The 21,632-nt window shown below is 36.5% G+C and overlaps 1 protein-coding gene across 7 annotated transcripts in view; it reads right to left on the minus strand.

The window, feature by feature from the left end:
* FRY (FRY microtubule binding protein) overlaps window positions 1-21,632 on the minus strand; it is a 223,782-nt gene that overhangs the window by 76,683 nt on the left and 125,467 nt on the right. For all 7 annotated transcript variants that reach the window (XM_071433956.1, XM_071433957.1, XM_071433955.1 and 4 more), the window contains 10 exons: window positions 19,987-20,088; window positions 16,691-16,794; window positions 16,127-16,235; window positions 15,097-15,183; window positions 13,156-13,327; window positions 11,962-12,094; window positions 7,681-7,788; window positions 3,350-3,605; window positions 2,077-2,259; window positions 1,103-1,189 (listed from right to left, as the gene is read on the minus strand). In XM_071433956.1, coding sequence (XP_071290057.1) covers window positions 1,103-1,189; window positions 2,077-2,259; window positions 3,350-3,605; window positions 7,681-7,788; window positions 11,962-12,094; window positions 13,156-13,327; window positions 15,097-15,183; window positions 16,127-16,235; window positions 16,691-16,794; window positions 19,987-20,088 — 1,341 coding nt within the window. The remainder of the gene's footprint in view (window positions 1-1,102; window positions 1,190-2,076; window positions 2,260-3,349; window positions 3,606-7,680; window positions 7,789-11,961; window positions 12,095-13,155; window positions 13,328-15,096; window positions 15,184-16,126; window positions 16,236-16,690; window positions 16,795-19,986; window positions 20,089-21,632) is intronic.

A 21,632-nucleotide genomic window follows, 5' to 3' on the forward strand; every position in this document is an offset into this window, starting at 1 on the left:
GTACTGCCACACTGGTGAGAATGATGGGGGTACTTGGGAGGCTGGGAGGAGACACAGCCAGGACAGGTGACCCCACCTGACCAAAGGGAGATACCATACCATATGACATCATGCTCAGTGTATAAAGTGGGGCAAGAAGAAGGAAGAAAGACATTTGGAGTGAAGACATTTGCCTTCCCAAGTCACCACTATATGTGATGGGGCCCTGCTCTCCTGGAGATGGCTGAACACCTGCCTGCCCATGGGAACTGGTGAATTAATTGCTTGTTTTGCTTTGCTTCTGTGCATGGCTTTTGCTTTCCCAGTTAAACTGTCTGTATCTCAACCCACAAGTTCTCCAGCTTTTATCTTTCTGATTCTTTCCCTGATCCCACTGGGGGAAAGTGAGTGAGCAGTTGTGTGAGGCTTGGCTGCTGGCTGGAGTTACTTTTTGGAGCACACAACATGTGGCTCAAATCCACAAATCCAAAAGTGCCCTGCAAAGGGCACTCAATGTGGATGGGATCATTTGTTGCTTTAAACTCAATCAGGCTGAAAAGTGCCCCAAACTGATTGCTCCTGCCCTCTGGAAATGGGCCTTTCACTAATCTCTAGGACAGCATGCAAAATCAGTCGTCTTATGTATCGGTTCTTCTACTGACACTTTTTTATTTAAAATGCTCAATTTCTGCTTCCTCTGATGTATGTCAGACACATCAGACCCCTGAGAGAGCAAAAGGAGAGCTTCACCCCTGCTGTGAATTACTCTGGAGCTTATGCTCAGGTGTGCAGGCAGGGCCACTTCCTGAGGACACAAGGGAGCTGAAGCTGATTCCCTTCTCAAACAGATGATAGCAGTGACTGCCTCCAGCATTAGGTGGTGCTAGCAATAAGACTTTCTCAACTGTTCTTTTTTCTGTGTGCAGTATCTTCCATAACCATAGTATCATTACTTTCATGGAACAGATTGTCTGGGACATTGTGGAGCCTTGGAGCTCTTGGGTAGATGGCTGGAGCAGTAAAGCTCTATGATTTCTTTGATTTTTTAGCAGTATAATTTTTAGTATTTCATGTCTAATATTTGTTATGCAAACACAAGCAGTAACAGTAAAGTAGTACTTACTGAATCTGAAACAGCCACATGAATAAAGCTTTCAAGAATAGAAGAACTCAACTGATCCATGACATCAATCATAGGTCTGTCATCATCCTGAATAACACAGAGAATACAAGTTTACTCTTCTGACCAAATTATTTCCCTTCTTATGTTTCTGGGATATGCAACAGAAACATCTAAAAATTATGACATGATTCTGAAGTAGCTAAAAATATTCATTGTTAACAATGGGTACATTTTGTCTTTTTCAAATTAATCTCAGAACCAGATCCAAGCTGTGGTTTGAAATGAAGTTAATTTGTGGCTATAGCTCACTGCTTAGAGAACAAAAGCACGTATCAGAAAATCCCAAATGACTTCGGATAGCTAGTATCAAAAGACTGAAAAATTAGCTTATTGTTTATTGAAGCATTCCTTTGCCATGAAAACACATATTTGTGTTCTTAGGCATTTAGATGGCTCACTGAGCTGTGACCGCCAGTACACAACATGACTCTCCATATTTCTGTACTCATAAAAAAGACTTAGAGGTCTTTACTATAGAAGGAAAATATATGTGAATGATCTGAAAGGTGTCCTACCCTGTGGGTTTTTTCACCCACAAAGGGATGGCACAGGAATGGGTTTCATTTCCAATATAAATTTATTATCTTGACAATACAAAAAAGGTCCATGCAATATAAAGGGTTTTACAGTGTATTTTACATTCACATAATTCCAAGAGAAAATAGAAGCTGCTGTACATTTCCCTTCATATTCTTATATGGGGCATTTGCCATTCATGTTACCTTGTTGAGTCCATAGAAAGGTTTGCAGTGTTAAGGCAAATGGAAACAGTAAGCTGAGATCAAATGCTTTTTTATAAACTAAGTGCATCCCTGCTACACAGCAGCAATTACGTTAAAAGCAACGGTAATAGCAGTTTTGAGCTTTATCTTCAGAAAATTTTAACTCAAAGTTCCAGAAGAGAAAAATCCTACCTCTGCCTGGCCAAGGGCCAAGAATAAGGAACGGATTTCTCGGAGGATTAGAACAGCCAATTTCCGCGTCGCCACCTGGAAACTGCACAGCAGAACCAGCGCGAATCCTTCAACTGCGTGCAGGACATTGGAATAGGGGCTCCTTTCAGACTGCATCCTGTGGCTGGATCCATTTGGTATCAACTGTAGAACAGTGCAAGGGGGGTGAAATGGAGAGGTGGTGTTTGCAAACCAGGTCTCCAAGAAATATTTTATTAACTAGGACATATAAAGAATCAAAATGCAGAGGCCATGTAGATGCCAGATGGGGAAACGTGACATATTCTCTCAAACAATCAAATTTCATAGCTTTTTTGTTCCACAAAAGCAATGTATGAGCAGAGTGCTTTGAACAAATCCTTTCCTCTAATTTTCAATTAATCTACCCACTTTTTTCCACCCTCCACTAAAAAATGAATGAATGAATCAGTCAGATGGTGAACACCACACTTTTTCTACTCCAGATAGCATGTCCTCAGTTCCTTCTTTGGTCCTGTAGCAGCCAACACCTTAGGTAGGTGGCCTCTAGAACCCAACCCCACTAGTAAAGTGTAACAATATATGTAACAAAAAGTATGTGAGAACTCTCTTTTCTACATTTGTATGTACTCCTGTTACTACCTATTAATTAATGGTCCTCTGTGATATAAAACACACATCTTGTTTGCCCAAAGGAAAACATACTCCGTGTGATTAGTTGAGAAGATAAGAAGCCTAAAAATCAGTTCTCATAATGAAAATGTCTGTGGGACAGTGCAGATGGGAGAAGCGGGAGAAAAGCTGTTCAGTTCCCAGAAATGTTTGTAACACATGGAGACAGCAGGCTACGGTAACAATCAGGTTCTTTGATGTTTCTGAATCAACCAAGGGAAAAGAAGATCCACTTCACTCTTCACAGCATTCCCACTAGCATTATCAATCTGTTTCAGCCCTGGGAAAATGTCCTTCTGCCACATCTACATACACATACTTCCCTTTATATGCTTTTGTTGATGTGCATATTTCAGTTTGACATGCATTCTCTTATGTTGCTCAACAACAACATCTGCTGTATTACACAAGGACATGGCTGTCCTCAAAAGACACGTGAACTAATTACCTAAAAAAAATTTTGCACAGTGAATTCTTCTCAGGTGAGTAAATACAAAACACACAAACCACAGCATTATCAAGGAACATAATTTCTGCCTTCAATTAGTAAAAATGTTAGGACACAGATCTCTTGATTCCATACCTCTGCAGATCTGGTTTTAGCCTGCTCAGAAGCTTTTCCCGGAGTGTGTATGACAAGCTTCCATTGCGTAAGCAATTGTAGCAGCAACTTCAGTGAAGTATCAAGAAGGGTATGATGCATATCATTCACTTCACGTAGCAGAAAATTAGTGAAACCAAAGAGTACATCCTCCCGCCAGTCAACAAAGTCAACAAGTAGACCCTGGAGAGAATTCTGTGCAATGTGTCGAAGTTCATCATCCATATGGATGGACAGCCTGCAAGTAAAAGTAAATGTCAGATAATAAAAGATATGAGGAAAGCTTGTCACTACATGGAAGTGATGGAAAATTCCCACTGACAATGGTGGACGATGCTATCATGGTTTCATTATTGCTGACCACAATAAACATCCTTGACCTGTTTTCTATATTGTAATTCTTGCTACAGCAGAAGATACATTCATGGATCACAAAGAAGTGTGCTCCCCTCCTAAAACAGGGTATCTCTAAAGTACATAATTTGGCAACTTTTCTCAAACTAAGTATATTTTTTATTTATTCATAACTCACTAACTTCCACATAGGTATGATAATAAAAGGCTTAGAAATAAATACATAATTTCAGAATTCATGTATTTATTTTTTAACATGAAATATAAAAAGAAAAGAGTCACAACAGGTCAGCTAACAGTTAAAACAAATCTTTAGCCAAGACGCAACTCACAATTAATGAAAGCAAATCTTCAAAAGAATTAAAATTAGGCATTTGAATTAAAAACTGCTTTATGTTTTAAATAACTTAGGATGAGGAAATGCAGAAAACAGCCTCAGGACTTTCTATACTTTTAGAAACACACTGAACACCCTCAAAGTCCTTCTGAAAGATAGTGACATTTCAGATCCCATTTTCAAATTTTATTTTCTTCTTTATTTGCATCATGTTGAAGTCCTTCTCAACATAAAAAAATTATACTTTCTTTTGACACAGAAATCATCAAACCACTTCTGTGTTAGAAGTTGGCAGAATAAAGTAAATTCAGATTAGTGTGTTCTGCAATTTTTGGTTCATTGCCTTTATGATGTATTTTGTTTTAATTACCCATGAGACTGTAATTTTCTGTAGTGTGTTAGAACTCATTTTCAAAGTATTTTATCTACATTTAATCTACACAGTTGAAAAGGAGGACTCATTATAATGAAATGGACAGAAAGCTAGGAGAAAAAAACCCAAAATAGTAAATGGAGTGGAACCAAAGTCCATTCAGTTAAAAGCGTATGATGAGATGTGGTTCATAAAAAATCTGGTTCATTATAGCTGCCTAATTTGGAGGCAGGGGACATTTTATTTAAGCGAAAAGAAAACAACTGCCATGAAAATTCACCCCTGGTGAGTATGACTCCAAAAATAACTGTTATGCTTTAATAAGCATGTGACCTTCTATATTTATTTAGCAACACAGTATTTTGTTGGGATAAGAAACAATCATTTTTGTCTCCCTTTCGGAATGCCAAAACCGGATAAACAAGCAAAACCTTTCGAGACCACAATTAAGTCACCCATGAAATGACATTCACAACGACACAAAGCAATAACAGAGAATAGGATACAAAAGCCATCTCCTAAGCCCAAGTTACTGCCCAGTGGCACTATCTAACAAAATGAAATTCAAATTGAGCTTAAGAATGCATCTATGTATTACCACTGTATGACAGGCAGCGCAGGAAGCAAGTACAAGTTTGTTTGCACTTGAGTCAGTTAAATTTAAGACCTGCTCGGGAATTTGTAATGAATGGTTGCAGTGGGCAGAGAAAGGGCAAAAGGTACAGTGTATACTTGACATCTGCTTCATGGTTTATAATTTGAATGCAGCTGTTCTGAAAAAAAAGTCTGGCTGCTGACTTAGAGACTGCTTCTGAAAACCACCAAAAGACAGATCTGTTTTGAGCATGAAAAACTCAAACCAAACTGTGAATACAAGAACCAATTAACTCAAAGACGTAACTTCTTCTCTTGTGAAAAGAAAATATTTAACAGCTTTCCATCTCAACAGCACAGGCTCCCAGAAATCCCTGGCAGAACTGCTTCTAGGGCTCTTTTAAAAGACAGGGAGAAACTGAAATCTTACCTCTTAGTTTTTTATCCCTGTATTGAGTCTAGTTTCTGATCCAGAACACACAATATTGTAATGCAGTGTTCTCTAGAACTACAGATGCTTACCTTCTGGGCTTACACTTTCAAAATTGGGAGAAGTAGTCAGCCTGGTCTCAAATAAACAGTATTTTTATGGGACAGTATACAGAAAATAGAAACAGCTCTGGTGCTGAGGCAATCTGGTGATTTACATGAAGTCTTGGCCAGGTATTAATTCTTTAAACAGTTTATTACTTTCTTCCCTGAAGGTATATTTTTGAAGACAGTTTTCAGTTCATGCTGTCCTAGGCTAAACAGAACTAATTTTTTCCATGCACTTACAATTTTCCCCCTTGTTCTCTGATCAGTCTCTTCTTCAACTACAGTGTCCCAGCTTGCATGCTGTTCTCCAAATCAGGCATCCTTGATATTGATTAGACCAGAAATTTTTGAAAACCTTCTAGACCTATACATGTGAATAAGGTTTGTCTCTTCATAGGAACATCACTTCTTTGTATCTATTAAGTTTGTGATCCTGCTTTGCAATACTGAGACCCTACCCAGTTGTTTCAGCACCAGTCTTCTGAACCATAAACTGTTTGTTAATCGCTTTCCAACCTATGATGTACCTACCTATTTTACCTAATTTGTGATTCCCTTGCTCATACTTAGGAATATGACTTAAAACACTGCCAATGTCTAAAAGATGCTGTCGCATGAGTACACATAGGAGAGGAGAACAGATTTCCAAAGTTTGCCTTGGAGAAAGGCTGAGCATGTAATTGTTTCTGAAGTTGCTCTAGAGAAGCTTCCCCCAGCTCCTCTTGACATCTCACTTCTTTTCAAAGTCAGAGTCAGATAAGTCAGTAAACTTACAGCTTGCACTGTCCCAGCAGGGCAATTACCCAAGAAACATTTAGAATCACAGCTGACCTTTTCTGAATGAAGTTTGATGACAGAATAAAGATAGACCAGTGGTTATATTGACAGTTGTGAGACTTAAGGAGGGTAGCATAGATTTATAAAGAAATTCACACTGGTGTCCAAATTTTCTTAAGAGTAGTGACAGATCTGACCTGGACAATCCTGTGACTGGAGAGCTGTGACCTCAATAGATACGTGCTTTATACCAGCTCAGTTAAGGCCATTAATCAGGATAGAACTCTAGTTAAAATATTGGATTAAAGGAAAACATGTCCTTTTAAATTTCCCTTAAGCAGAATTGATGCAACTGTTTAATAAGGTATCTGTATAATTTAATAATGCAATGATTTAAAACAACCTACAAGTGATTTATAGCAGACAACGTGCACACAAAGAAATCAAGCTGGCCATGCACTGCAGCACACCTACTGCTGGCTGATAATTTGGCTTGTTTGGTTGTCTGCACTCTCCACTACTACCAGAATCAATTGTTTTAGCACATCACTGGGAGTTAGTTGTTCACAGAGCAGAAAAACTGGTTTTGTATCTTGCCTTCTGGCTCCCACATCTGCCATTCTCACATCTGTGATGTTTGAAAAGCAAGAACAGGGTGGCTTTGCCACAGTTACCTGAGAGCAATATGCTGCAAAGCCTCTTGGTTCAATTTAATACCATAATCCACTTACATAAAGAACACAAGCTGGAACCTTGGTCTTGGATACTTGAACTGAAATATAACAGACTTGTCTATATTGACCGGCACTTGTTATCACAATTATTTGCCACAAGTCCTGAAACCTAAGTGGTGTAGAAGCCATGTGGTAGACTACCTTGTTGAGTGAAGTCTACTCAGACAAATTAAATGGAGGGATATAATATTTTTAAACTGATATTTTTTTAATTTTATGCTAATAATAACGTAAAAAGGATTTTGTAATATACCACATCTAGCACACTCTGTTTTAATAGAGAGACATGTGGGAATCATAAATCAAAACTAAACCGGTATCTTCTTGTTTTTTCACTACACAGAAAAGATGTTTTCTCCTGTTAATCAGACTGCTGTGATGGTTAGAAAACAGTAACATGTTGTGACGTTCTTGAACAACAGCGAATATCATGTAACCTACATACTGATGGGAATGAGTTCTGGAGGACATACCAACTTTTTAATAAAATTATGAACGATAATAAAACCACAAAAACTGTAAAAAGGTGCTAGGACATCTCTGTCTAATTCTGTGGCTCAGCTTTTCACACTGTTCTCCTGGAGCAGTCAATGCTTGCACAGCTTACCTTGCCAGCAAGTCGATCAACTCAAGTTTTGACATTCCATCAGGAAGTAATCGAGGAATAGCAGCAACACATGTTCTGAACAGATCGATTTTTGGTTTTCTTTCACCACTGAAAAATTAAAAGAAAATTTTGACTAAACTTAAGAAGGAACTGTGTTAAATGATCCACCTCTAAAGTGCCAGGGGCCTACTGACAACATCAGGAGGGACAGCTAGGCACTATAATAAAGTAGGAAGGAAACAAGAATACATTTTTCCATTGAATAAATGGTTTTGATTTTGACATTTTTCATGCATCATATCTATGCATTACTTGGAAAATCAGTTATTAGTGATTAATTTGCTTCTTTCTGAGAGGAACTGGCATATACATAAAAAAGGAGGTAAAATGTAGGAGGATTCCTCCATCAAGATCAGCATTTATATGATGCAAGCTTTGGACAAGGCAATGAGGAACGAGTTGGGGTGTTCTCCATCATAGTGCAGCTATATTTCACCAGTTGTAAAAATAAAATAGGAGATGGGTAACAAGTGCAAATAACACGACTGAAGATACAGAGATTTGTCCCCAACAGAGGACAAGCCTATGGAAAACCATCATGATACATTTTAATACTGAAAAAAGTGTGCAATTTAGAGGTAGGTATGGTCAGAGAGTTTCTGTTGATCACTGCCGGAGATAACAGCATTTTGGCAACTCTTATCAGCTAGAACAAGTTTTAGCAGCCCTAAGGCTGTTCTAATCTGTGGAATGGCACAACTGTTCCCTAACAGCCTGCAAAAATCATTAAGCATAAAGTTCAGCATGAACCAAACACTAGGTTGGAAGTCCATGAATCTTCTAAAAGTAGCTCAAGTTTCAGCTGTCAATTATTTTCAAAACAGATGCAGTTGTTTTCTGACTTGTTTGCAACATTTTTGGTAAGTCTGCAGATTAAATAAGTCCTTCAGATAGACTCCAAAGGGTGGAATTTTTTTTATTTGCTCATTTTTATCTCAATCAACTATTATCTGATGATGGAGTGTAGAGGAAATTACCAAAGCATAACAGCATTTCAAACTGTGCAGTCTTTCCCACAATATTATTAATTATTAGCCTGGAATATGTTTTGGAAGGATCAAAAAATAAGGTCCTATTTAGAGACTATATTATAAACATGCAGAGAAAGATTGTTCCTCTTTTAATATCCTTCCAATAGAACTAGAAAAGAATGAGGGGGGGAAAGAGATATTGTAAGCTATGTAACACCACACTGAAATGGAGTGACAAAACAAAAAATGAACTTAGTTTTCCTGCACCCTGGTCCATTGCCCTGGTTACAACACTACTCTGTCTCTCCACCAACAGAGGACATTGCATTTGGGTATCTTACTTTTGTGTTCAGTCACAGAGAAAGCCTGGATGCAATGCAGTCTGAAAGAAGATTTTCTGTACTCATTATTTCAGTGACTAACACTGAGAACAGTTCAGTGCATACAGAAAAGGCATAAACTGATATTAGACATTTAATTCTAAGATTAAAGAGAGTTTTGTAGTGAATACCATACTGTCTCTTAACACCCTCCTTATCAGCTTGGATATATATTACATGAATAAAATGTTGACATATTTCTAATTAACTGTCTTAATGGTACAGTTAGGAGAAACTATATTCATGATTAATTACCTCCGTCTCACTATGTCTGTATTCTAACAGATAGAACTTGAAAGGTGTCAACAACTGACTGGAAAAGGAGTAAAATGCAACAACTCACTGAGAATTATAAACAAACCCCTTTCAACTATTATCACTAAAGTAAACACTAGTAGCTGGATTAATAACTAGTGCAAAATCCTATATTTTTACAGTTGTAAACATTAAAGTGCATTGGGAATTTCATGTGCAGGCAAACCAAGTCTTCCTTGATGACTTGAAATGGAAAAGGAACTTTGCAGAGTTTTCTTATGCTCAGACCCTAGCGAGGGCAAAGTTTGTGCATTTCAAATGGAGACTTGTAAAATAATAGTTTGAGAGGAAACTCTTCTGAAGCCAAATGAGTAATTATTTATAAATATAAAATCTGTGGGTGTTCTGTGGCTTATCAGCTGCTCAGAAGAGTAGCAGGAGAAGATTCAAACCTCAGGCTCAAGTTCCCAACTTACCATCAGAGCTACCAGGCACAGCACGCGAGGGAGGCAAGGGGAGCCTTTGAAGTACTTGCAAGGACAGGTTTGTATTTTAGAAAAATGCATGCCCTCTTCTAACCAAATGTTGGAAAGTAATTATAGCCAGTATTGAAATCCATATCCCAGTGCAGGATGCAAAGGATGCTTCTTACTCAGGATTTAAATGAGGTTAAATTGACAGTCCATACTGTCAATTATTAATTCAACAATAAATGCTTAAAGGGTCAGTAATTAAATATTGTCTAGAAGCAAGCATTGCCAAAGAAAGTTCCAGAATCTGCAGTGTTATGTGTGCCTAGGTACTTCTCTCAGATTCTTATTTTATTTGTTAATAAAAATACCACTGTGGTATTCATTTTATACAGTTTACACATAAACTTTATGTAACAATGACAAAAGCAATAACTTCAAAATGTACATAAATACAGTGTGATATCTACCAATAAAAGCCCATAAGAATTCAAAATAAATATGTAACTCCAGTGAAGCATGGAGTTCTGTAAACAAAAGGGAAGCAATTACACAAAAACAATGTTGGTTTTTCCACATACCCACAATGCACTTTTTGAAAGGATCATTTTTCATCCTGATAGTAACAGCTACTGATGTTCACATTGTGAGTTCACATGATTTTAGATCAACTGATAATTAAGCATCCCAGATATTTTTCCCTTGAAAGAATAAGTTAAAATGTATTATAATGTCGTTTGCCTTTCAAGTGTGTGTATTAAATTAGAGCTCATCTCGATATAAAATGCAACACAAAAGGCAGTAACTTACATGTCTAAATATTCCAATCTTCATGTTTATAACAAAAATTACTACCAAATCTTAACATATCCTGAAACTTAAAACTCTTTCAAGTCTATTTGTTCACTGATTCTAAAAATAAACAAAATTTTGGCGATGCTGAAAAACCATCCAAAGGATATTTATAGCAAAGATTAAGTACACTTTTTATCTTAATCCCCAAGGTTTCACTGTGCAATTATCTCTTGGGAATAAAATGTGAGTTTCAAAACTTGCTTTCCTTACCACAAAAGCCTGAATACCCAAAATGGTTATGAAAACTGGGGGTGAGAACTGAACAGGACACAGGGTAGGACTACAAGAAAAATATGAAATATTACTGGATAGTAATAATAGCTATGAATATAAAAAAGTAAGATAATGCTGGCAACACAGCTTACAGTCTCACCTAGAGGCACTGCAACAAATAAGGGCAGAGGAACTAAAACATGAAGATTGTATCAGTTGTACAAGGTAGTCAGTCTATCACTCACAGTACTCCTAGCAAGCTGACTTTTTTTGGGCAGTAAATAAAAAAAAAAAATCTCAAAGAGAGCAGTATCCTTTTCATTACATCTCAAACTTTTTTCCAGGAGTTGTTTCTTTTCTAGAATAATGACCATGTCTACTGCTCAAACAGGAAAGATACACAAGGTGTCCTTACAGTTGAGATCTCTACAATCTGTGCTCTGCATGTATAAGATGATGTCTGTGTCTCTAACCTCTACTTGATGTTCACCTCACCAGCTCTCTCTTTCCACAAAACATCCCTCACTAATAATTCTGGATGAAAGTGAAAAATGATGCTGTTCAACACAGCTTGAAGCACACTGGTTTGATTCTGTTCCAGTGAGATACTGCTTAAATCCAAACCTTATCAAAAGATTATTTGGGTTTTTAATTAAGATTTGATTTTGATTACAGGCAAGAAAAGCAAAGGGAATTTTTGAATATTATTATTAATAGGGATTTACAGAATTCACTGCATTCATTTTGATGTTTAGTGATGCAAATATACCCTGAGATAGTGTTCTGAGCACAGGCTGCCAGGTTTTCTACTTTAGCATTGTACCATCTAAACAACCACAGGATTCACACATGATTTTACCTACATAAAGAACATCTTCAGTTCCAAACACTCAAACATTGCAGCATTCAAAGAAGCACGACTGACTTGTCATAAACATTTTTTCTAAGTATACACTAATTAAGCTAAATGTTCCTGTTTCTTGCTGTTTCTCTGATGACTCATGATAGACAGAAATAGAGAAAAAGTTCCAAAATTACATCTGCATGTTTCATGGGAATTAGTTCTTTGGCACTCACGTAATCATGTCTTCAGGTTCTTTGTTAAGCATCTGTATGTTGGTAAGCATCATGCACCGACCCACTTCCTTGTCAAGGTGTCTGAGTATGTTGTCCACAGCTTTCCTTACTTGAGAATAATATAATGACATACCTGCAAAAATATGTGGTTTTGTATAATTGGGGATATTTATATATATATATATATATATATATATATATATATATACTCTGAAAAAGAAAGTTTCTTACTCATGCTGTGGTGCATGAAGTAAGAAAAATGCTTTCCTCATGAGATAGTATATTCCACTACTAATGATATCCTGATCCAAAACCAGAATATGTTGCCTGCTCCAAAAGGAACGCTTATATATTATACAGAGAAACTGGAATACTGGATCATAAAATCACAATGAAATGGCTAATACAAGAATTTAATAGTGCAAACATTTGTTATCGAATACTATCTTCAAATACTTCAAATACTTCAACAGCAGTGGGTTTTACACTGCTTATTTTCTTGATATTACTATAATGATCTAGCAGAGTACAACACAGGTCTTTGCCACTGGTGTAGACTTCATTTCATTCACACAACTTTAGGGACTTAATGAAGTGTGAAGGGAAGCAACCAAATTTAATTTTTCTTTTTTTTTGCCAAAAAAACCAGGCACCTTCAGGGCATGATAGAGAGGCTCTTCTACAGCACAGGATTCTTGCTCTACATTGAAGCCCAAGACTGCAGTGCTGTTAACTGAGGTACTTCAGTACAACATTATTTTACATTTAAAATTTTGCCATTTTGAATGCTTAAGATATTACAATTAAAATGAGGCTATCACCGGCATCTTTGAGGGTTTTCAAAGATGGTCCTTCTTTGAGCACAGACACTGTTTCTAATAGGATGAGTATCCATGAATAAACACAGCTATCAGCACTGAAAGATTAAAGACTACCTGTGTCTTTAACCTCTCTCAGAATACAGGGTTGCTACCTCTTGTGAAGCACAACTGAGGACTTTTCAGAATAACCTACAAAAAATGGCATTTGTCAAACTGAACCACACATTTCATTAGAACACACAGTAAATTAAATACTTAGAATACAAAAATAAATCAAATACTTAACAATAATAAACTATTCTGCTCAAGCGCTGAAAACATGTTCAACATCCATTCTCACACAAGTTTCTGTATTGTCCATTCTCTTACTGACCTATCATTTTAGCTTCCTCCTCTGTAAGAGTCTTGCTCAAATACGTTTTCTTCACTCTGAGAGTGTTTCCCGAGGGAAGGACAGCTCCAGTCACTGGCATTGGTGGTTCACCATCTTTTTGCTGCAAGCTATCAGCAATTACCAAGAAAGCTCTCAGGCCAATATTCATTCTCTGTGAAGTTTAGAAGATGGATGAGTTCCACAATCAAATAATCATATTCTACTCATATTCTTCATTCGCTTTGATATGTTGAGAATGCACTTGCTGGCATTTTTTTCTGTATCTTCACTAGATTAACTAGTCTGATATATTTCACAAAACTACCCATGAAATAAATAGTGAATTCTTATCTCCACTATGAGCAGTGCTCTCCCCTCTCAGAATTTTAAGTATTTGCATTAGCACATTATCTTTTTATCTTCAGGATAAAACAGCTGGATATGATCTGTAGTGTAGCAATGCATCTTAAACGGACCTTCAGTTAAACACAAATGACCTACCTCTGTTATGAAAAAAAAGATCAATAACTGTCTTGAAAGGCCCCAGGGTTAATCATACTGAGAGAAAAGTTTGGAATGATGCTCAATGCCAAAACTACAATGTGAAAATATCAGGAAGCTGAATCTAAGTGATCTGAATGCCTTCTGGGAATGCACCAGAGGAAAACTTGCACGCTTTGCATTGCAGTGATTGAAAGACTAGAATGTTTTCAATTTCTCTGGAATGTGTTCCAAAAACTAAGAGGCTGTCCTACTGACAGTCTCCCAGAGATGCATTTACACAGATTATGGGGATTCTTTTTTTCAGAATGCTAAAGTCCACGTACATAAAAAAGTGGCACTATGATGTCTTTATTTTCAGAATTACAATGCTGTTGAGAAACAGTAAAACTTCAGATGTTGATTCAACAAGAAGCTAAGGACTATGTCCACCCCCTCTCAGCTGGGCTAACACAAAATGTCCTTTGTAGGACCTTTCTCAGTCAATGCTGCAGGTGGCTGACCCAGAGCATGGTGAGGACTGCCTGCTCAAAAATTCCTTTTCATTCTTTTTTACTTTGCTACAGAAAGATGAAAGCTGTGTTCAAAGTAAAGCTTGCCTTTCATTTTTCCTGCTTTTGACAGTAGAAAGTTTAATCTACTTTTCCACATTTTTCTAGCAAATATAATTTGTTCAAGGCAATCACAGTATTTTAATATCTTAGTGAATAGATACAACAGTTCAATTCTGCAAGATTAATACAGACATGTTTTATGAGAGGATCACAAATTATTTTGTACTTTTCTTAATTTTCAAAGGAAAATATTTTCAAAATTTTAATGAATTGTGTATTCTTAAGAGAATTTTAAATTCTCTTAGTACTTATTTATATTTTGATTTTTTTAAAAAAGTTTTTCAAATTTCTGATTGTTTTCTCTAGGTAAAGCACTAGGAAGCTGACTCGTGACACCAACACCAGTGGAGTTTTGCTGGTCAGAGTGGTAAAATTTTATTAGTTTTCTTTCTCAAGCTTTCTTGCATTAGGTACTCAGTAAAACTGTTTTGAAAAACATTGACTTTGTTACAGAAAAATTATCATTTTATTAAAATAAAGTTTAAGGCGTTGCATGCAACAAGAGCAGACATACTGCTGCTAAGGACATACTGCAACCAATAGTTTTATTCATATTTTTCTTTTTGTTTTATAAATTTGCACAACTTCACATTTGATATTATTCACTGAGAAAACATCAGAAAGGCATAAACAATGTGACATTATACAGTTAGAAATTCACAAATGTATTTTACCAATAAATCAGATTCAAGATTTTGCCTGAAAACAGGACAAAGTTGAAAGCATGCTTAGAACGTAACCAGGAAGTAAATGTAGCACAATGCAAAAAAAAAAGAAAAAAAAAAAAGAAAAAAGATAAGTAAAAAAGCACAGATGTACATCATACCTCAGGGTTGAGACTGAAAGCTTTTGCTGGTTTTCCAACACAAAGGAAGTCAAAGATAATTTCTTTCATTGCAAAATCTAAACGTTCCTAAAATAGTAAAAATACTGCAAATCAGTAAGCTGCTCACTTCTGTTAGTTATTTTCATTAAGGCTATAGAATGCTGAACACCAGTTTAATCAGGGTTTATTTAAATCTATGGAAAAACAGATTTTCAGAAGTATGTAGAACATATTATCAGATCTAAGCTTTTAACAATGCTTTATGTTGACAAAATCCAAAATGTATAGCATTTAAATAGAAAATGATCCATTTTGGGAATAAAGCTTTTAATTATTTCATTTAAACTGCAGTAATTATGGCACTAACACAGTATTTTACATAAAAAGAGCTTGTTCACAGATGGCACAGTTAAGGGAAGATTTTAAGCATCTGTTTGCTTCATTCCTATTCAGAGATTATTTTAAGTACATGCTTAAGTGCTTTGCTCAATGGGAAAATTTTCTGAATTTAAGTCATAAAAGAGATGAAACTTCCAGCACTGCAGGTTAGTCTATTTTAGCAGTTCCCATTTGAACTGATGAAAACTACATGTGTCAGCTCCATGCTGAACTTGGTTGACATCTGACTTACTTTGAAAGCAGTGCAACTTATTGTCCTATACACCAGGGATGATTCAGTATCAGGATGAAACACGGCCTATTATTTCGAACTTTATTGACAGTCAGAGTGTGTCAACAAATGCATTTTTTGACTTGCTGGAAATTAAAAAAACTGACAAAAATTACTTGTGAGTTAAGTGAACACATTTTAATCTATTTTCACTGGAATGAGGTTAATCAAAACCGGTTGTTCAAAACACGTTTGCCCCAGCTCAGTGTATAATAATTTCATCATTCCCTGGATGAAAGATAATGTCAACAGGGTGGTAAAAAATTCAGTCATTAGAAGTCTACTTATTTGTTAATTTGTTATTGGGAACATAATTGTTCATTATATGGAAAGATATACTCAAGATATACTCTCCTATACCTGTGCAATAAACTGTATTATCTTCACAAAGATGTTTAGAGGCATATCTCTTGGCACAACACCACGGGACCCTTTTGGGAAAAGGGTTGTGACAATAGTAATAAGTCGACTGCAAAAGAAAAATGAATATTAGACATTTTTGGACCTTGCAGACCTTCATTTAGCATGACACTCCATTTAGAAAGACCAGAAAAAACTTCTTTTGAAGCGAAAATGTAATGGGGTCTCTTGTTCTGATCCTTTGCTACAAATTCAGTGTAATTATTTTATTTCATTACTACATTACAAGTAAATTAACCAGTCAATGGCCACCACAAAAGTATTTTTAACTTACACTGAACAAGGAGTTACTTCTAATTTTTCCAAAAGCAGAAACACTTTGTACAGCTATTTTCATTCTGTAACTGACAGTACCACAAGAGGGAATGTTTTGTTATGTACAGCTGAGTTTCTTATTTTGCGATAGAGATAGGTAGTTTGAAGGAATTCAGGAGAATTATGAAACCTCTTCACTGGCAACATCCACTCTACAATGAATTTTAATTACAAATAAATACACTTTACCTTTGGGTAGCTGTGTTGCTTTCACATTTAATTCTGATCATGTAAACCCACAGTAGTCTGTAGAGAGATTCCAGTGCAACTCGAGCCATTTTTGGGTCCTTATTCTAGCGAAACATATCACATAAGAAAAATTTCAGGTACAAATTAGCAAGGAAGTTTTATACTTAAAGGAGACCAACATTCAGCATTTTGATAATGAAACTACAAAAAAAAAGGGCCTCATAACTGCTCAGAGCTCCATTTCTGTAGCTGTAGGATGCTCGTGCATCCAACCTGCTTCTGTTACTACTAAAGTTGTTGAAAAACCCAAGTATCAAGTTAGTTAAATTAGATACATGTTACAATTTAAAATGTCTGTTTGAAAACCCCCACAATTTGACTATGAAAATAAAAACTCCTATTCAGTGGATTACATAAATTCAAAAGTTGTTGCACTATGGTGGAGACTTGGCACTAAGAACAGATAAAAGAATGTACCACACATACTTAAAAGTGAAAGGACAAAAATCAGCGGATGTTTAGGCAGGCCTAATTAACATGGCATCTGTGATCAGTTGGACTGAATTGGTTTATCTGTCTGGATTGCTGTTTATTTTTAGAAACTAGTACAGGATTGTCTTTGGGTCTGTTCAGTCATATGCAGTTTTCTGTTTCTGTGGCAGTTGTAAGAAACAAGTAAGTGCAGTCCAATCAGATGGTCTCCCACATGCTGAGCCATCTGCTGGGTTAAACTTTGCAGGAGTCCAGTACACTTTGACCTGAGATAAGGTTTGCCTGGCCCACAGGGCAAATCTCCACAGCAAAAATCTGAGATATTTTTGGCAGACAAATGTTGAGCCACAGATCAAAGACTGCGGTTTGATCAAAGAAACTGCAACTGATGCCATCAGAAATTCCTGAATGTGTATGGGTCTGGGTCCTGCAAAATGACAGGAGGACAATTTGCCAGTGATATGAGAGACAACTTCAACTTTCAGCGTGGTATCTGCCACAAGCTTAGGAACAGAAACACTGTTTTTAGGCCCCAATTTCCATTCAACTCCTTGACAACACATTTTATATGGACAATAAAATTTTATACGGACAGAAAACTGAATAATATTTTTTAATTATTATAGCAGCATACAATGGTTGTCACACATGTTTGGAATAAGTACTTAAAGGAATGTCAAAGTTTACTTGGCATATTAATCTCTGCAGGATTTTAAAATAATAAAATCATTTACAATCAATTTGTTTATTAACCTTTAATTTGTTTATTAACCTGTTTACTTCCAATCTATTTTTCCTCAGGTATAATCATGTCAGTCCTTGTACAAGTCAGACCTGAGAATTTTATTTCTTCAACAAGTGATGAAGTATGTTTATCAAAATTTATTCTTATTCCAAAGCTTTCAAGAAAACAGCAGGTTGTGGCTGAGTTAAGTTAACAAGAGGCTGTGTAGCAGAGGAGACTGTGTAGCAGAGGAGGAAGCTATCTGTTAGCAAATGTCCAAATAGCCCATTGAGGAGGTACTTAGCTGTGAGGGCCATTGAGAAAGAGGGAGGAGAAAAGGGCTGAGACCAGTATCATTGGAGTTTTCAAAAAATAGTAGACCAGTTTTTTGTCAGATCAGTAAGCTGCATGGCAGAAACAGGATTAAGAAGATGATACAAAGCCCACAATACATCCAGGGACATTAAGGGCATGTCCATGAGTAAGATTTGTCCAAGCTTATGGTGTTGATGTGCACAACTCTCCCTCTAACAGATGGATTTCCAGCTTTTCCTCCCGCTGTGTGAGTTTGGCTTGGGTTTTGAGGTGCCAGCCTCAAAAGATTGTTTCAATGGTTGGGGCATCTCTTTCTCTGTACTGGGAAGGAGTGGCCAATCACTTTCTTACTTCAGCCACATATTCAGCTACCTTACTTTCTCCTCAAAGTAAAGATTGAATGGGTGCCACAACACCAATCTGAGAGCCCTATAAATCAAAGCATATATCAATGAATTACAGGTTGCAAGATAAATTCCAATTTTATTTTCAATCAGTAAGATAGGACCAACTTTTCTTATATTTTCTCTGATGGTTTCAAATAATTTGTCACCATCTCCTCAATTTTCAGAAAAATATATATTCCCATCTGGCTTTGCCTTTTCTGAAGCTTGTACAATTGCATAAAACCCCATAAAATTAGATTCAATAACAACAAGGTTATTTTCTGAATCTCTTTGCAAGTAAGATTCTAATACATACTCACTGAAGGTTAGGTATTCAAGTACTGGCAAAAAGAAATCTTTAGGCAGACTGAACATTCTGAAGAGCTATTCTAACAGTAGGATCCATATGAAGAGAGCCAATACAAATTGTTTCACTAAGACAGAGAGGAAGTATGGACAGAAAGCAACAGCAAAAAAGGGTGTAATATGTACCTTTTTGATAAGCTTGAGAACTCAACTTTTGGAGAGCAGATATTTGTCTCTTAGCTGAGAAAGTGGCTGAAATGTGAAGTTTCTGTGAAGTTTGAAGTGTGCTGTTAGCAGAAGCCTCCAAACCACTGGTTCATCAAGACACAGTAGGGAGGCCCTTCATTTGCTCTAATCACTTCACTGTGTTTCTTATATTGCCCTTTTCAGGTGGGCACAGGAGCATCCTTTCACAGGGCTGCAGTTTTAGCATGGCATGGGACACAAGTTATTGCAAAAGTAAAAGGCACGTGGAGGAGCAGCAATGATAACTAGCACATGTGCATTGAACACTACGTGCAGCCTGGAAACCACAGCAGACTGCAGTGGAAAACTAACCTTAAACCTCAAAGATCTAACATATGGTAAGAGAATAAGAAGGGCTACATGGAGGAAAAAACTTGAAACAGTTTAGGGTTTTTGTAATGCAAACAGTTAACATGAGTGAAATAAGCAATGGGATCAGTGTCTTACAAGTAGTTCCATTTTGAAAAAGCAATAACAAGTTCTTTGTTTCCAATGCTTATGTGAAAATAGCAAGCTACTACTACTAGCTCAGTTTTGGTACGTCACTCAACTTATTAACTTCCATCAGCAATTTTTTCTGTTTCACAGGTGCTTGACTCAGTCTTGCTTTGAGTTAGAGGAACAGTAGAAATTCAAACTAGACCTAAGAATATTTTTTTGCTGCTGTAAAAACCTGCACAGCTAAAGAACTTGTACTGTCAGGAATAAAGTTATGTATGGAATCAGATGATAGCAATAACTCAGCACATTTACCTAAAAAGGCTATGCAACAGATCTACAGTGCATACTGAACTCTGAATACAATATTAAAACCAAGAGATACTAACCTTGAGATTGGAAAGGCAGTTGTTGAGGAAAATATGCCATCTGTTTAAAAAGAACTGCTTCTGACTGACACAAAGCAGGCATGTTACCAAGGGGTACAAAGCCTAAACAGGAAATGGATGTCAATAAAGTGTTATTTGCATGTCTACAGCACACAAAACTAATTTAATAGAGCTACTGTAAACTGAAGTTGTAACCCCTCTGTTTTGTGCAATACAAGTTAGCCAACATAAACACATTAGTAAGCAGTAGTATTTAAAAGGAGCCTTCTCTAAAGCTGTTACAGATACCTTTCAAGGATGAACTAAAACCAACCACATGTGTACTCATAGCAGTGTAAGATAGGGCACAATTTTACAGACTCCCAGGGCTAAGTTCTGCCAGTTTACTGAGAAATAAAAGCATGGAAATAACTAAACTTTATTATTATGAAAACAGGACCCACAGAGATTGTTGGAACTTGTGAATCAGATGACTATTACTCCTCAAAATCTGCAGTCACAATATTTACCGCGAGACATGTCAAAGAATTGTGTTAAAATACAGGGAATGCCTGGATCCGCTGGGAGTTACAGCTTGTGAAGTAAAAAAAAAAGGAAGCAAAGCAGAACACAGAAGTTGAAATACCATAACCCAGTCTCTTTGTCAACACTTACTTTAACACCTGTAAACAACACACTAAAAAATAAGCTAAAACGCACCTAATGATTTGGAAACTGACTCAGCTATTTGAAGAAGACTAAGGTTTCAGTTGAATGTTAATAACTCCAGTCAGGACATAAAAGGTGTTAGTAAAAAATAAGGTAACATTCACTTTAAGATGAATTATTTTAAAAATTATCTCTAAATTCCAACTTCAGTCACATTCAAAGTATAAACACATTCTAAATCTCAGTTTCTGTTCCCCTAAGACGTAACATAAACTGTCCATATCTAGGCTAATTTCTTGAGCAAATGGCAAATATACATTAATTTTAATTTTTATAATCATCTCCAAAATACATATGGGACAGGATAACTGAAATCTTCTCACAGAAGACTTTCTTACTATACAATTTAGTAATTGACTGGATCACAGAGTTTAGTAACATTCCAACAGTGTTACAGCCCATCCTAAGGAAGATCCCTAGGAGGGAAGATAAACCTGGAATTTCCTAATTCTCTCCATTCACTACCAAGGAACCTTAATGACTAGCTCATACAAGGTACTTTTAGATAGAAAATGAAGCAAGATGACTACCCCAATCCTGTCTGTACAGTGAGTGCATGGATTCACCAAACACTGATCTTGGTCCAGTTCAGACTTTAAGGAGTGTGCTTTCTTCCTGGAAGTCTGGAAATATGCACTGCAGCTATTTCTGTCAACTGTTTGCCTTTCCCCTCCTCCTCCTTGCAATGTTTGTATTTCTAATCACACCCTCACAAGAATCTATTCTATTTTGTCATTTTTAACTGTGTAGCCTCCAGTGTGGTATGTGTAGACAAGCAATCAAATGCAAAGGCCCAGCTGTGCAATCCTTTCTCAAGAATGTAGTATTGACTTTGGCAAGTATGGCCACAGTTTGGGAAGTTCTATTTAATGTAAAAACTGTACAAAAAAGCTCTACCCTGCTGCAGTTCCAACAATGTTTTATTAACTCAATAGAGT

This window comes from Agelaius tricolor, unplaced genomic scaffold, assembly GCF_023055355.1.
Source record: "Agelaius tricolor isolate 1412-34295 unplaced genomic scaffold, bAgeTri1.0.p SCAF_9, whole genome shotgun sequence".
Lineage (NCBI taxonomy): Eukaryota > Metazoa > Chordata > Aves > Passeriformes > Icteridae > Agelaius > Agelaius tricolor.